Source organism: Perna viridis, chromosome 13, assembly GCF_037379345.1.
Source record: "Perna viridis isolate PV_CMFRI_1.1 ecotype Kerala chromosome 13, ASM3737934v1, whole genome shotgun sequence".
Taxonomy (NCBI): domain Eukaryota; kingdom Metazoa; phylum Mollusca; class Bivalvia; order Mytilida; family Mytilidae; genus Perna; species Perna viridis.
This window is the reverse complement of record NC_142457.1, coordinates 3,027,502-3,042,968: the sequence shown is the minus strand read 5'-3', so window position 1 is coordinate 3,042,968 and position 15,467 is coordinate 3,027,502. Positions and strand designations below refer to the sequence as shown.

Below are 15,467 nucleotides of genomic sequence, written 5' to 3'. Positions count from 1 at the left end.
ACACTATCAAATTAGAGTAAAACTTTTTTTGGGTTCCTATTTCCTTTAATATTTGAAAAAAAAATCAAATATATTCATTGGCAATTTTAGATCTTCAAACTTGTTGTTTTCTTTCCTTCCATAACACACCTTGCATTGTTTGGTACCTACAACTGATAAAGCCTGGCTTTCCCTTGTTTTCATAATGCATGCATTTTGTTTGTAAATTTAAAGCTTATTAATTCATTTGATGTTTCCAACTCAACTGATATTGTAAACCACATGCAATAATTGTCAAGGTTTATAACTAAATTATGGCATACAATTTTTTTTTCAACAAAATTTTCAAAAAAAAAAAAAAAAAAAAAAATGGTGATATGTACAGTGGTTAATCTAGGATTTACTACAATAAAATTATTTAATTTGGTTTGAAACAAGCTTTCTGATTGGCTGGTTCTCTTTGAGCAAACCAGATTATTTTGTATAATCTGGCTTGGTACTATGATGTCATTAACATTAACATCAACTGGTCCCCACTCATCAATTCAAATAATTGTAAACTAGACAACATTTTGATTATGAATCAATCTGACATGTTTCAAATTTGCATTTACTTAATGAAATATTACCTGTACATGTATAAACATGTCATTAAATAAAAGGAATAGATGTGTTGAGAATCTCCCTCCGCCCTGTAAAACCAATGGTTTCTTCTTGCTATCCTTCACCAATCTCCTACTGGGGATCTTTACTGCATCCTTTAAATAGAAATTAACTACAGTGACATAAATGGAGAGATACTATGTCAGCCTTATGTCTCACCTGAGACAAAGAGAAATAAGTATGTGTTTCTAAAATAAGCAAAAAGGGTAGGTTTTACTTAACATCTGTCCACACACATGCAAATACAATTTGACATTTATTATAAACACTGTAGTGCTTTTAACAGACAACTAGATTTGTGTGCATTTTCCAAATACCAGCTTCTTACATAGTTGCTAGGCCTGTTGGGATATTCTAAGACAGAAAATCAGTGAAACCTATCAAGGTGAGTGCTTCTGTGGGCTAGAAACCCCTGCGGGCATTTGTAGTTAGTCACAAGACACTTTAGGGCTAATTAAGCAAACACTGAATAATAAAAGGGTCAATACAGAAATAGAAAGTTGGTGAAATGTTTATGATGTACAGGCTCAACTAAGAATGATGCAAATAAAGAAAAAAAAGAACAAAACTTGTGTTGACTTTTTATACAAACCTAAACATTTCAGAAGTCACATTTCTGATAAAAGCTTGAATCAGAGTTTTTTGTAAGGTTGAGACAGTCAGAACTCAGAAAATTACTTTTTAGTTCTCAAAACAATTGAATTCTACTGAAAATATCATTCCTGTAAATTATTAATTGCAGATTATTATTAGCAGTCAGTTTTTTTCCTCACTTGTCCACCTTAATTCCTATGAAATTTCACAAATCAAGGTAGAGGAAAATTGTTATCCAATAAAATTAGCCAAAACATCTTTAACTTCTTTACTAAAATTTAACAAACTGTAAAAAAGATGTGTGTTTATGAGTTTCTTTACATGTAAAATAAACTAACTGCCAGTTTTGGTAATGAATTGCCTTCCCAGAATGCTCTAGTAGTCTCAGCAATATCTAGATCTGTCGATGCAGAGTGACGTAAACTACTCCAGTTCAAAGAAACTCTATGGAGTGTGTCAAATTCCTCTGAGTCCTGAAAATGTACGAGTTTGATTGTAAAATTTTTGATGAATCTAAGACACATGTATATATAAATTCTCCTTTAGTAATTAGTGGTTTACAGTATTCCTCTACTCTAGATGGTAATATTAAAATATTCAACATGCGAGCTTTAGCAAGCATGTTCAAATCTAAATTTTACCATAGAGAGTGGAGAAATAATTTATACCAAAAATAGGCTGATGGAGAATCAGGCATAAGAAATCTGATAACGTTAAAAATGGAAAACTCTTGCAAAAATTTAATCAATGCCCGGTGGTTAAACAGTCACATGTATTTTCATTCACTGGCATAGAATGGGAGAAATCATTTTATTATATAGATAGCAGTGTTTGATCAAATGTTTCCAGTGTAATAAATTTCAAAAATTCACACTGAAATAAATTTGGTAATTTCACTCTAGGACTTTCTACCGCCAAAACGTCACAACTTATATATCAATCCGCAAATCACAAAATTTAAAATTCATGTTGAAAATATCGAAAAAATATGAAGAGATTCTATATAATAAATAGGATAATCAATTGGTTATTGTGAATAATGAAATTTGAATAATTGTGCCAAGAACGCTTGAGGATTTAACTTGTGCACGGAACAAGTTCTGCACACTTGTTAAATCTTCATTCTTCAGCACTCATAAAATATTTTTGTTATTCACTCTTTTCCAATTAATTATCCTGTTATTCCACAAAATATGGTAATGTCAAATACACATGATAAAATGAAGGATTTAAAAACAGTTCAAATCTCAAAGCTAATAATTTCAACTCTAGTTACATGTATATGTTATCCATACTAAAATGTGAGTATGATGGAAACTAGCTTCTATCATGGTCCTTTGTGAAAATCACATACTTAATTATGTGTGTGAATAAGTTAATACTATACTGCATTGTCTTTTGTTCACAACAAAATGATTAACAAAATGATTAACAAATAGTTCCAAGCGTAATTGAAAAAAATTGACCCTCTAAATTCAAAAGACCTATTTTTTTTTAATTCAGCCACAATAGATAACCAAGAAAGTATGATTGTTATTGCATGTCCGTCTGTCTGCTCTTTTTCAACAAGTGCTACAACAGCTGCCACTTGCTAGGTTCTATCATCTCTGGTATGTGATTGTAAGTAACAGTACCTGCAGAAAGTTTGAGGCAATTTTTTCTGCCAGATCTATGTATTCCCTCATGTGACTGATAGGTGACTCCAAGATCTGTATCAACAGGAAGTGATACTGTGCCCTTTCTATCCTAGTATCAGGGGGAAGTAACTCTTTCAAAGATTTTGAGACAATACCTGTGTCAAAGAATGCACTACAAAATAAAAAAAAATAAGATCAGTATTGACTATTTGGTGATTACAAGCTATTATCAATTATTTCAGTTTAGATCAAATTTGCAAAATGGCAGCAACAAGACAACAATAAAATAAACATACAAAGCCAGTATCATAATTTAAAAGGTTCTAAAAAGGATCAAGTCAGTTCTGTGAAAATATAATTTGAGATCTTTTGATCCAGTGTAAACTTATAAAACAGTGAAAATTAGAAATCACAATTATCTCTGCTTACAATACGAAGGTACTAGTAATTCAGTCAAAAGTCCAGAAATGCATTTAAAAGTCCAGTTATTCATTTTAAAGTCCAAGAGTCATGACCTTCATTCTTAACAATGATTTTAATGTGCCTTAAAACTTTGCCTACAAGGGATTGAGGTATTTGAGTAGAACCTTATAATAATACATGTACATGATGTAGTATGAGTCATACATATTCAAACCAGCAGCCCTTTTCACAAATAGTCGTAAGTGTAAAATAAATCGTATGTCATGAAGTCGTTGTAGTTCAAAGTATTATGATGTAATAGATTACGACTACTTTTTGTGAAAAAGGACTGCTGGATATCTTTAGTTGAGATTAAAGAAATGCAGAAATTCAAAAGACTGTTGTCATAACTACATCATGTACATGTAGTTGGATTGACAAGTTGTTACTCAGCAATAACTAATGCAAGCTTAATTTTGTTGTTTTACTTTTGTGTCCCAATAACAACTTCACCCACTGCCTTGTTCTTATGGGTCATGTCTGACTAGCAGGAATAAGCAAGACTTCCACTATGAGCCTTACAGACAGACAGACAGATAAAATTTCAACAATTCACATTTCAGACCTTCTACATATATGGGATGTCTTTAATGCTCTATATTTAATACATAACAGTAAAGGTTTTCATTGAATAAAATTACCTTCCAACTTTGCAAATGTACTCAAATCCAGCCACAGCCAACATATCACTCAGGGCCATATAGTAACGCTTGAACTCAACAGTATAACGACTGTAATTGATGATGAAAGAACATTCCAGAAGATCTGACCCAGCTTGGATCATCCTCATCATCTCTATCAGACTTTCACATACCTGATAACAAAATGTATACATTATTGAGCCAACAAATCATGACTTTACCTGCCATATACAGCGTGCTTGTAGGCCAAGCATTAAGTGGGAATTGTAAAGTCTTTGGAGTGACATGGCCAGGGATAAGACCTATGACCTGCCACTCTCCAGGCAGGAAGGCAGGCAAACGAAAAGGCCATCAGGTTACACTGTCAGTCAATTTTGACTGTATCTTAGTGCAATTGGGTTCTGAATTGTAATCACATCAATTGAAACTCCACAATATGAATTACAGAGCATTTTTAAATTTATGGCAAAATATTAAATTATATAATACAGAAAAAATTACAAAATGCATATCACTATTTCTTCATTTATAGTTTTTTTCTTCATTTCTTTGTTGACACAAAAAAAACAGTTATAGAGGCAAAATAAACAGAATTGTCAGCATCTTGTGAGTTCAATTTTTTTACATTATTTTTGCATGAAATCCAACACTAGTCTGAAATAAACAAGAGGCTCCCAGAAGCCTGAATCACTCACCTTCTTGAATTTTGCCTTTCAAAGGCAATAAATTTAACAAAAAGTTGTCCAACAATTTTGACTAAAGAAGTCTTTGGTAGGACTATCACAAGATCTTTTCAACAATTGAAAGTTTCTTTTAATCTATCATAGTTTTCAAGATATTGACTGAAAACTATTAAAAAAGAAAGTCTTTTTTCCCCTTTCAAGGGCAATAACTCTTAAAAGGAGTCTGAAGACTTTAGTAGTCCTAATAACATGGATCAATTCAGCTATTGAAAGAATTTGTATAAACATAACGGTTTAGGAGATATATGCAAAAAATTACTGTATGACCCCTATGTTCTATTTTTAGTAACAGCAGACATGTTTTTTGACAAATCAAAAATCCCCAAATCAGTTCTATGCAGGATACCCCAAGGAACATTCATAACAAGTTTGGGTATAATTAGTCAAGTAGTTTCAGAGGAGAAAAGTTTTGTATAATTGTTAACGACGACGGCCAGGTGAGCTAAAAATGTTTACTTTTTTAATGCCTATCTAGGTAGAGCGTAACCCTACCTGTTTACTGATTTTCCTTTACAATATGTTTATACAGTAATGTCTATTTAAACATTGATATATAACTACTCATACCTTGTTAGATACCCTTTTAAAGGCAGTTATTAGATTCTGTAGAGTTGATTTGTATGGATAGACATCTAAACTAATGAAAAATGCTGAAAAAGTAAGAAGAAAATATCAGAGTTCTGTACCCCACAATCTAGTTAGTATTGACTTGAGTTACAGGAAATTTAACAAGATTTTGTTCACTTATTTAGGAAAATATTCAGACTAAAAGCTGAACATATTTTTGGAACAAAATGTATCACCAATATAAAGTAGTTGATATTTTCACTGGTAAGTACTTTAAAAAAAGGGGAGGAGTTGTGATCAAGCCAAAGTACTTTAACTTGCCAGCATTTTTTGCACCTAATGTATCGTTTTGTTTTCACTTTCAGTTTACTGGGCATACATTTATGTTGCAGGAGTATATAGTGCTAACTATATAATGTTGTTTTTGGGCCAGCTGCAGCCTGCCTTGTGGTGTGAGGGTGTCCATGTCATTCATTGAAGACCCATGGGTGGCCTTGAGCTGACATTTTTCATGCGGGTGAGGTTGTTGTCGCTTTGACATAATTACCATATATATCAATTCTCATTATATTAATGAAAATAAAATATCACAAATCATAATATAAATCAGTTTTGGTATGACATGAGCCAAGTAATAACAATGTATACTGTTTTTTTTTCTAGAATTATTTTAATTAAAATTGTTGCAACTCACAATTGTTAATGGCTTTACAGCATTTAACATGTTAAGCCAATACATAAATCTTACGTGATTTTTGCAGAGGATCAAGAAGTAATTTGGTGATTTTGTTAAGATGAAAATAGAATTTTCTCTCTGATGCAGCCAACTCAAACTGTGTCATAAAATAATTATGGCAGGAACAACAGGAAATACAGCAGGAGTTATCTCCACCTGATGATACCCCACGAATCCATCCAGACTTAAGAAAACAAACAATAAATTTGACAAAATTTACAAGTGGTACCACAACAACCTGAGAAAATACAAGTCTTATGAAACATGTGTAATTTATATTATCTTTAAACCCAAACAATTTAATGAGTTCCCTTAGAATGTATGAATGTACTGCTAACCCATATCTAAAATCTCTACTTTTTTGATAGATAAAGGTGTTACATAGTATATAAATATAGGGCATCTGTACACTAAAATTAATTCCACAAACCTGTTTCAGAAAATTTAATGAAGTGAGTCTGTTTGTTGAATGTGTAGGAACATACAAGTCTCTCCTGAAATATACATAAAGGTGTATAAATAAGAACTGTGCATTGGCAATATTATCTTCTAAACATTATCATATCTACATGTATTTAAATACATGTACAAAAAACTGAAAACACAGCAAATGAATCTTCTGCTCCTAGACTAAACTAATCAACAATAAAAAACACTTCAAATTATAGATACCTATAACATATACACCCACTCTATGTGCCACTAAATCTGAAATATGTTTAAGTCTGAGAAAATCCTTAACTTTCATGGTGGCTCAAATCAAAGTCCTTGAATTCTATGACATCACAAACAGTTTAAAAGCATATTCTTAGACTTAAGTTTTGTGGTGCTGGCCAGAAAATATGTTACACTGTATTCAGTCTCAATTAGAATTTAAAATTTGCTGAAACTCAATGTTAAATTTTTTTCCTAAACAACCAGTCAAAAACCATTAAAATTTTTGCCAGACTGACAGGATTTTTGTTGAAAGTATAAATGTATGTAAAAAGAACCTGATAGCCTAGGCAGTTAGTCACAACTACAAGTATAGTAAGCTAAAACTGTGTTAAAATGTATATGATATATGCATCAAATTGATATGATAAAAGTTTAGTGTTGTGATATATTTGTTAGGTACAAGAGATAAAAAAATAAAACTTTTAAAATATGAAAACTACAACACTAAAACATTTTTTTAACAAAATTGATGAATAACCAGACTTCCCTACCCCTTTCTTATGAAAATAGTAAGGTACATCCCAAAAAATAGTAATAAAAGATGAAATTTTGTAAGTTTCATTTTTGATGCAAAAAGCTAATTTCATGGATAGGAGTCACCAATATTGTGGATGAACATCAATAAAATGAATTTAAATGTACTCTTTATCATGCAGTTTTTTGCTTTTCCTTGGCAGGAGCATCACTATTTTTTTTCAAAACTACATGCTGACATAGTTTTTTTTTCAAAGTGTTTGAAGACCAGAAATGACCATTGGTACAATAGTAACGGAGTGATGAATAAAAAAAAAAAAAACAGAACTGAACTAATAAATCTGAAAATCATTAAATTTGTCAAACCATACAGAATTTGACAATGATCATAAGGGTGTATAATGTCCTAAAAATATAAGCCTTACACAATAAAATTAAGGTAGGCAACTCTAAATACCTATATTTATTTGGTCTGATACCCCTAAATGCCATAGATAGTACAACTTACGTAGGATGTTTCCCAACAAAGAAAACCTCTGGTTGGAACCCAGATCTGTCAATCAGGAAGATTGAGAAACAATCACCTGCTGCTATGTCCCATATATAGCAACCTGGTACCATCTAAAATGGAGAAATGGAGATATCAAGTGAAGTAGAGCAGAGTCTGTAAAAAACAATGAAAAAACTATAGCTAGGTATCATAAAAAAAAGGAAAGTTAAATGAAGTACTGCAGGTTTTGTCTTTAAATAACATCAGTTCTTAAGTTTCATTCTGTATTAAGGACTCTGACAGTTAAATTAAGAGCTTTGAATGGGTCAGTTTCTTCATGGGCACATCATGAAATTCTTTTAAGAAATATTTTTCAGCATTTATTTATTTTATCAAAGTAATATGATAAAATAATTTGATAACTATAATTTTTATACTTTTATTAGGTTAGGAATGGCTGAATCTTCTTTTCTTCCAAGTTGTCCAGATGTGTTATTCCCCCAGCTGTATACCTGTAAATAGAACAAAAAGATGTATGCATTGTTGTGCTAGGTATTTCCCAACTTGTATGGGTAGCTTATATCCAATAGCATCTTAAATCCCTTATAACATATGCCCCATTTTTATAAAGAGTTATCAATGGAACCAAGAGTTGAGAAAAATGTTAAGAAAATATTCTAACAATAAAGACTAGACATGGAAAACAGACACACACCACAAAGAAACTGAAATAACCAAACCAACCTGTACAAAAAAAAAAACAATAGAAAATGAGAAACCTGGACTAATAAAACTTGGAGCCTGAATCTGAGATACTAGTAGGGTAAGAGTCCTCTGCTTTTCTAGAAACACCTGCCTTCAATCTTGCAGAGACATAAACTTGTCCTAGAAGCCTAATTGTAATAAGTCTAGCACAGTACAAAAAGTCCTTGTAGTTAAGGGAAGCTCTGGGATAATGTATGAGTTGTGATATGGAAACTCCATATGCAGTTACTGAAAGGATGTTGCCAGAGATGAAAGGAAAGTTGACAATATGGAATGAGAAGTCATCCCATTTTTCTTACATACTAGTCATAAGTTTTCCTTTTCCCTCGATCTCTATGTGTAGGTCAAGATATGAGGGTTTTCCTTTTCCCTCGATCTCTATGTGTAGGTCAAGATATGAGTGTTTTCCTTTTCCCTCAATCTCTGTGTGTGGGTCAAGATATGAGGCTTTTCCTTTTCCCTCAATCTCTATGTGTGGGTCAAGATACGAGGGTTTTCCTTTTCCCTCGATCTCTATGGGTAGGTCAAGATATGAGGATGTCTTCATAGTGGCTATAGTGTCCTTTATCAGTACTTCTTTTGGGTAGATATATAAAATTCCCCAAACTAAGAACATTTAAAGATGATACATCATCCATATAGCTGAAACTGAGATCAAAGGATCTAGCTAAATGATGTTTCTACATTAAACAGGTCTTAGTTTATATTTAGTAATTTTGTACTACAATCTATACCTGAGAGTTAGCAGTAAGAGCCATAGTATGACTGGTACCACAACACAGCTTCACAACTCGTTTGTTTGACAAGGCTTTTACTATGTTTGGATGGCATCTAAAAAAGGAAGTGGTGTATCTTTATTAAAAAAATGCATGTGTAGTTATATAAAAATAATGCTGATTAAAAGATACTACCAAAAGTGCAACAGATGAGAATCATATGTAGTAAAACATATACTCATATGAACTGAGTGTGATATGATTGACATATGTTTCAGTATATATATGATAATCACATGATTTTTTAGTGGAGTCCAAGTTGCTCATCTATTTTTGTTACTTCTTATGAATTATTTTGGTTATTTTATGTTCTTTGTTTTCTGTGTTTACCATGTCTAGTCTTTGTCCCTGGATTAAATTCTTTTGTTTTCTGCTAGAACTGAACAATATTTGTTGCAAAATATATCTTTACAGTTTTGTAGTGCATTTGCAAAATTTAGATGTGGTGTAGCACCTTTAAAGATTGAAAGTGGTTGTTATGAAAGGTTAGCATTAAACGAAAGATTATGTCTCAGTTGTAATGATATGGAGGATGAACACCATGTATTATTAACATGTCCATTGTATGATGATCTAAGACAGTCACTATTTTTAGATATTATTAGTTATAATGAAAATTTTTTGTCATTGTCTGATGATGATAAATTTATATATTTATTTAACAATGAAATTGTATGTAGCTTAGTTGCCAAAACCTGCCATAGTATTTTACTGAGAAGAAATAGTATTTTATATAATGATATAAAATACTATTTCTTTTCAGTAAAATACTATGGCATAATCTATGATATCTTTGATAAATCATACCTTTTTGAACTGTATTTTAGATGTATATATTACTATGTTCTCAATAGTCTCTCATAATTCTTTTTAGAATGGCTCATGCATTTTAATTTGTATGTTTTATCTCTTATTGTTATCATGTTTTATATGAATATATGTGGTGAGACTTTAATAAACTATTGAATTTGAACTTGAACTAGAATCTTGATTCCCTTGATTATCTTGATTACCCTTTCATTAGATAATCATGTTTTCCACCAACATTTTAAATAATCATATGTAAGCCAATTTTTTATAAATGATAATCAAACGATATGTTTACATGATGTGAGGATCATATGATTATCATTCGTGGCTGCACACAATAATCCCAGATCTGACAGTTATATTATCCCTCCCTGTTCAACTGTTAACTATTTGTGTGATTCGTGTGTGGTAGAAATCTCCCAATTTTCAGTTTGTTTTAGAGCCATATAGAGCTTGCCATTTAATGTGATCTCTACCTCACGTTAAGGAATAGATGGTAATAATGCCTTTTTGTAGAAATTTTTATTTTTTAATTTGACATTACATTTTTTTCTTACATCTTTTTTCTAGCATTTGTAAACTGAAGAACATGCATGGGTTGCCATGTAAGGTACACCCATACTTATACAGTATGGGAAAGTCCAGCTAAACAGGAAGTGCTGTTTTTATACACAATCTAAGATTTACCTTTCAATCATATCCCCGACCCCAAGTTGACCTTTGCTATTTTTACCCCATGACCAAACTTCTGTATCTATAGTAACTGAAGGTCGTTTCATTTCATCTTCAGCAACTAAAAATTATGAAATAAACAATGTTAATAGAAAAGGAAAAATAAAAAAAAAGACACATGGTTACCCAGTTCCTGTGTGAATAAGTTATAAAGGTTTTTTTTCCTTTTAAAGAGAATTATATTATTGATTAAGAGTTGGACATCAATTTCAATACCTCTCAAGATTAAACAAAATTATTGAATTTTCAATCGTTAAAATACTGTTTGATATTACATGTACTTAGATGTACATAACCTTCTCAACTAATTAAAATCTATGGATCTAAAATAGAAAACCATGTATGGTTTCAAAAAAAAAGAAGTTGCTTAAGAGCTTGAAAACATTGGAATACCAGTATATTTGGTTTTATATTTGTGTATTGTAGTTTCAATATTGTACAAATATTTATACATTTAACAAGACTTTGGCACAAGATAAAATTTCTCCTCCATGATATAACATGAGTACATTTCAATGTTTTACTCACTTGAAGATCTTGTTGAAATTTTCCTTTCCATCTCTGCCTGTTTGGCTAGAATTGTCCTTATAGATCTATACTTGGGAGTTGCTTCCCCAGAAGTACTGCTTTTACTAGGAGTTGCCTCCCCTTGGTCTTCAAGTTTACTGTCATTCTGCATCTGCATCTCAGCACTCACACTTTCTACAAATGTTGTTTCTGCAATATCATTTTCACTGTTGCCATGTTTTGGTGTGCTTGGGACAGAAGAAGGGCGGCTACCAGCATCTGATAACTTTACTAATTTTTTGGGTGTTGTCTTTTGTGAACTTTGTCCAACAGTCTCTTCTCTCGACAGCCGACTTTCAACTAGTTGTGTTGCATGAAAAACATCTTCATCTGATGTGTCAAATCCCACCAGATGTATATTAGAGTCTATACTGGATCCCGATTCTTCCTGTTCCATATTGGCTGACACAGAAGACATACGATCAATGAGACTTGTTTTGAAAGTACCAAGCATGCCTGACATCTGCTGAGGCAAAGCATATGCTGTTTGAACAATATTGGTTGACCCTGTTTGGACAGATGACCAAATTCCACCAACTTTATCCATGACTGCTGTTCTAACACCTTCATTCTTTCCATCATTTTTGGTTTCTACTTCATCTTCATCTAATTGTTTGGCTAGAAATTTTCTAGCATTTTTCTCATCAATGAAACTTCTAGATCTAGAAACTACATGATCACTTTTTGATGAAATTGATCTCTCAACTGCGAGGTTTTGTTTTTGCCAAACATTTTCATCACTTTTGCTCTTTGATAATTTTCTTCCTTCAGAAGTTCTGTCTGTGGAACGTATTTCTCCTGAGTTATCTCCCCTATCACAGTCACTTTTATCACCTGCTGTATTTTCAGGAATAGAAATATTCCCTTCCAGAACATGTGTTTTCATTGTACCTGAATTATCCTCTTTTGTGACAAATTCTTCTTTCTGTGCACAATTTTCTGATCGGCCAATTTCAGTTTGAGTACATTCTTGTAAATGTATCAAAGGTTCTGATTGGTCAGACCCTAATGAGGAGGAATTTTTTCCAGTTTCAGCACAGACATGGCTCTCTGATATTATACAAGTATCTTGTGTTTCTGTGTAGCTATAGATTTCCTCATTACACTTAGCACAAGTGGTAGGATAGTACTTGTGAGGAGTCTTTTCTAAAGAGGATGTTCGTATTTTCGGTGTTTCATCAAGAACACTTTTCTCTACTAAAGCAACAGTGTATAACTCACCACAAACAACATCTAACACATTCCTTCCAATAAGTCCATCTACAAGAATTGGTTTACTGGAAGATGTCACACCTTCAACACCTAACGCTGTTCCACTGCCCCAAGCCCAAACCTCATTCTCAGTAGACAATACTACTGTATGATTTTTACCACCTGCCACTTTTCTGACTTGGACAGTCTCTTCTGGTCCAACATTCCCATGCTCACACATGTCATCACATTCCTTCAGTATTCTAACAAGTTGAGGTGATGATACCACACCACTCTGAAGTGATGGGTCTCCCTCAGGTACACCACACTGACCTTCATCTGACCTTCCCCAGCAGAAAACCTCACCAAACTTAGTAACTGCAGCTGAGTGGTAACTTCCACAGGTAATCTCTTCAATGTCCTTCTCTGGGTTAAAAATGATTAGAAATTTGTAAAATAGCCTGATAAAAAATTAAGAAACATAATGTAACATCTTCAATTCTTATTTAATGGAAAATCTTTTAATCAAATTTTGTTGGGTGGCACTGTTTGACAGTTAAATGACAAGCATTTATAGCATGTAAGTGTTGAAATGAGTTCTTGAGCTGTTTCATTATGTATAATTTCTAAATCTTACTTTCTATATAGTTCCATGATAGAATGTGCAGTTTTAAAAGTTTTAATAAAACAATTTTGCAGTAATTTTAATCTTTTATATGACATAGTGTTTGTTTTTTTTTTCAAAAGATTTAAGGCAGACCTTTAAGACCATCAACTAGCACTGGATCATGAGCGTCTTTGGTCTCCAAATCACCAATTCCCAACTGTCCATAATTGTTCTGACCACAGGTATAAACTTCTCCTTCTCTAGTCAGGAATACACAATGGTCTCCACCAAAAGCTACTTGTTTGATTTTCTTGTCCTTGAAAATTGGAAAGGTCACTACATCAACATTGCCATAGAATCCCTGCCATAAGAATGCACAACCATCTCTTTCATCTGGCTTCCTAAATAAAGAAATAAATAATAGTTTTGATAAATAATAAAAACAAAGAAGAGAAAAAACTAGAAAAACTGTGGGCAATGCTCACTAACTTGACACATCCTACTCCCGCATTTAATAATTTGACATCTCATACTCCCCCATTTAATAACTTGACATCTCCTACTCCCCTATTTAATAACTTGACATCTCCTACTCCCCCATTTAATAACTTAACATCTCCTACTCCCCCATTTAATACCTTCACATCTCCTACTCCCCCATTTAATAACTTGACATCTCCTACTCCCCTATTTAATAACTTGACATCTCCCACACCCCCATTTAATAACTTAACATCTCCTACTCCCCCATTTAATAACTTAACATCTCCAACTCCCCCATTTAGTAACTTGACATCTCCTACTCCCCTATTTAATAACTTAACATATCCAACTCCCCCATTTAGTAACTTAACATCTCCTACTCTCCCATTTAATAACTTAACATCTCCAACTCCCCCATTTAATAACTTAACATCTCCAACTCCCCCATTTAGTAACTTGACATCTCCTACTCCCCCATTTAATAACTTACACCTTTTGAACCTAAAAAATGATTTGGATCAAAATCTAAGATAGTATGTGCTCAATAATCAAGACTTTGTGAAAGTTTCAATAAATTCCATCTAGTAGTGTTGGACGAGTAATAGATAAAAGATTAGTATCCATTTGCATTAGTAACATAAGGAAGTACGGACAGAAGGATTGACACCCCAATCACTATATATACTCCTAACTCAAAGCCAGCTTACAGAGTGATATCATTCTAATGTAACCAGTGATTGAGGTCATTTCTTCATAAGACTGAAAAATATAATTGCTGTGATTCTGGAATTAAATGTTTACTAGGGTTACACTAATACATATACCAAATTTTCTGATCTCTTCATGGATAAGTACTTGTTTTATATCTTCAGTAATTTATAATTACCTACAATACCATACTGACAGCCAGCATCAATAATGGCTGTAATTTTGTGCAAACATGCACATTGACAATCCATCTATCAACAAGACTAATAATTACATCTCTCCTTAATATAATTACATATTCAAGGGTAAATCAATATAACTGTGCATTTGTCCCATGTAAAGTTTGATTTAAACACCACCTTCATTGGCCTTGGCATGCTATCAATCTTCCATGTTAAGAAAATGAAAAAATAAGGATGGAAGTACATAGCGAAGAACAGACAGAAACCCCTATCACTATTCACCATCCATCACTTCACAAGGGAGTGTAATAAAGGGAAAACCAAATGAAAAACACACAGCAACAAAAAAAAAAACGAGAAAAAGCAGCAAGCCCTACTAAGTAAATCCAGCAGAACTCAGATACCAAAGAAGAGAGAGTGGTCTTTGTGCTCATTTCAAGATAACCACCATACTTCTTTTTGAAAACCATGTATGGTAAATCAGACTTTTAGAAAGCCATGTATGAAGAATCAGACTTTTTGTCAAATTGGAAACTGACATTTAACAGAGATAAATCAGATCAAATTTACCTGTTTGAGTACGTAATAAGCCCACATGGTGGTCTAAAGGGAGACACAAAGAAACCCTCTGTTTTTCAGTTTAGAATTGTATACCTTTTAAATCTAAATGCACCAACAATTACAAATATGAATTCTATGTTTTAAACTAAAAAAAAATCTGTTGAATATGCTATATAAATTTGTCTTCTTGAAGATTTACTATAGAGTCAAATGTAGAACTTCAAATTCTACAAAATGAAGAAATTTCATCAGCAACTGATACTATTCATAATCTTACCTGTAATTCTTATACTACATTGTACTAATATATTTTTCTAGGTTAAAAGTTTGAAAAAAAAAAATAGATGGCTACACATAGCCATATGTCCCCCACCACTGCAAA

General features: G+C 32.5%; 1 protein-coding gene across 5 annotated transcripts in view; it reads right to left on the bottom strand.

Moving 5' to 3' along the window:
- LOC148599249 (alsin-like) overlaps positions 1–15,467 on the bottom strand; it is a 63,899-nt gene that overhangs the window by 21,180 nt on the left and 27,252 nt on the right. For all 5 annotated transcript variants that reach the window (XM_088559022.1, XM_088559021.1, XM_088559025.1 and 2 more), the window contains 13 exons: positions 13,305–13,552; positions 11,315–12,970; positions 10,742–10,847; positions 9,203–9,299; positions 8,141–8,215; positions 7,722–7,834; positions 6,453–6,516; positions 6,035–6,206; positions 5,287–5,369; positions 3,977–4,149; positions 2,871–3,045; positions 1,575–1,709; positions 609–737 (listed from right to left, as the gene is read on the bottom strand). In XM_088559022.1, the coding sequence (XP_088415148.1) occupies positions 609–737; positions 1,575–1,709; positions 2,871–3,045; positions 3,977–4,149; positions 5,287–5,369; positions 6,035–6,206; positions 6,453–6,516; positions 7,722–7,834; positions 8,141–8,215; positions 9,203–9,299; positions 10,742–10,847; positions 11,315–12,970; positions 13,305–13,552 (3,226 nt within the window). The remainder of the gene's footprint in view (positions 1–608; positions 738–1,574; positions 1,710–2,870; positions 3,046–3,976; positions 4,150–5,286; positions 5,370–6,034; positions 6,207–6,452; positions 6,517–7,721; positions 7,835–8,140; positions 8,216–9,202; positions 9,300–10,741; positions 10,848–11,314; positions 12,971–13,304; positions 13,553–15,467) is intronic.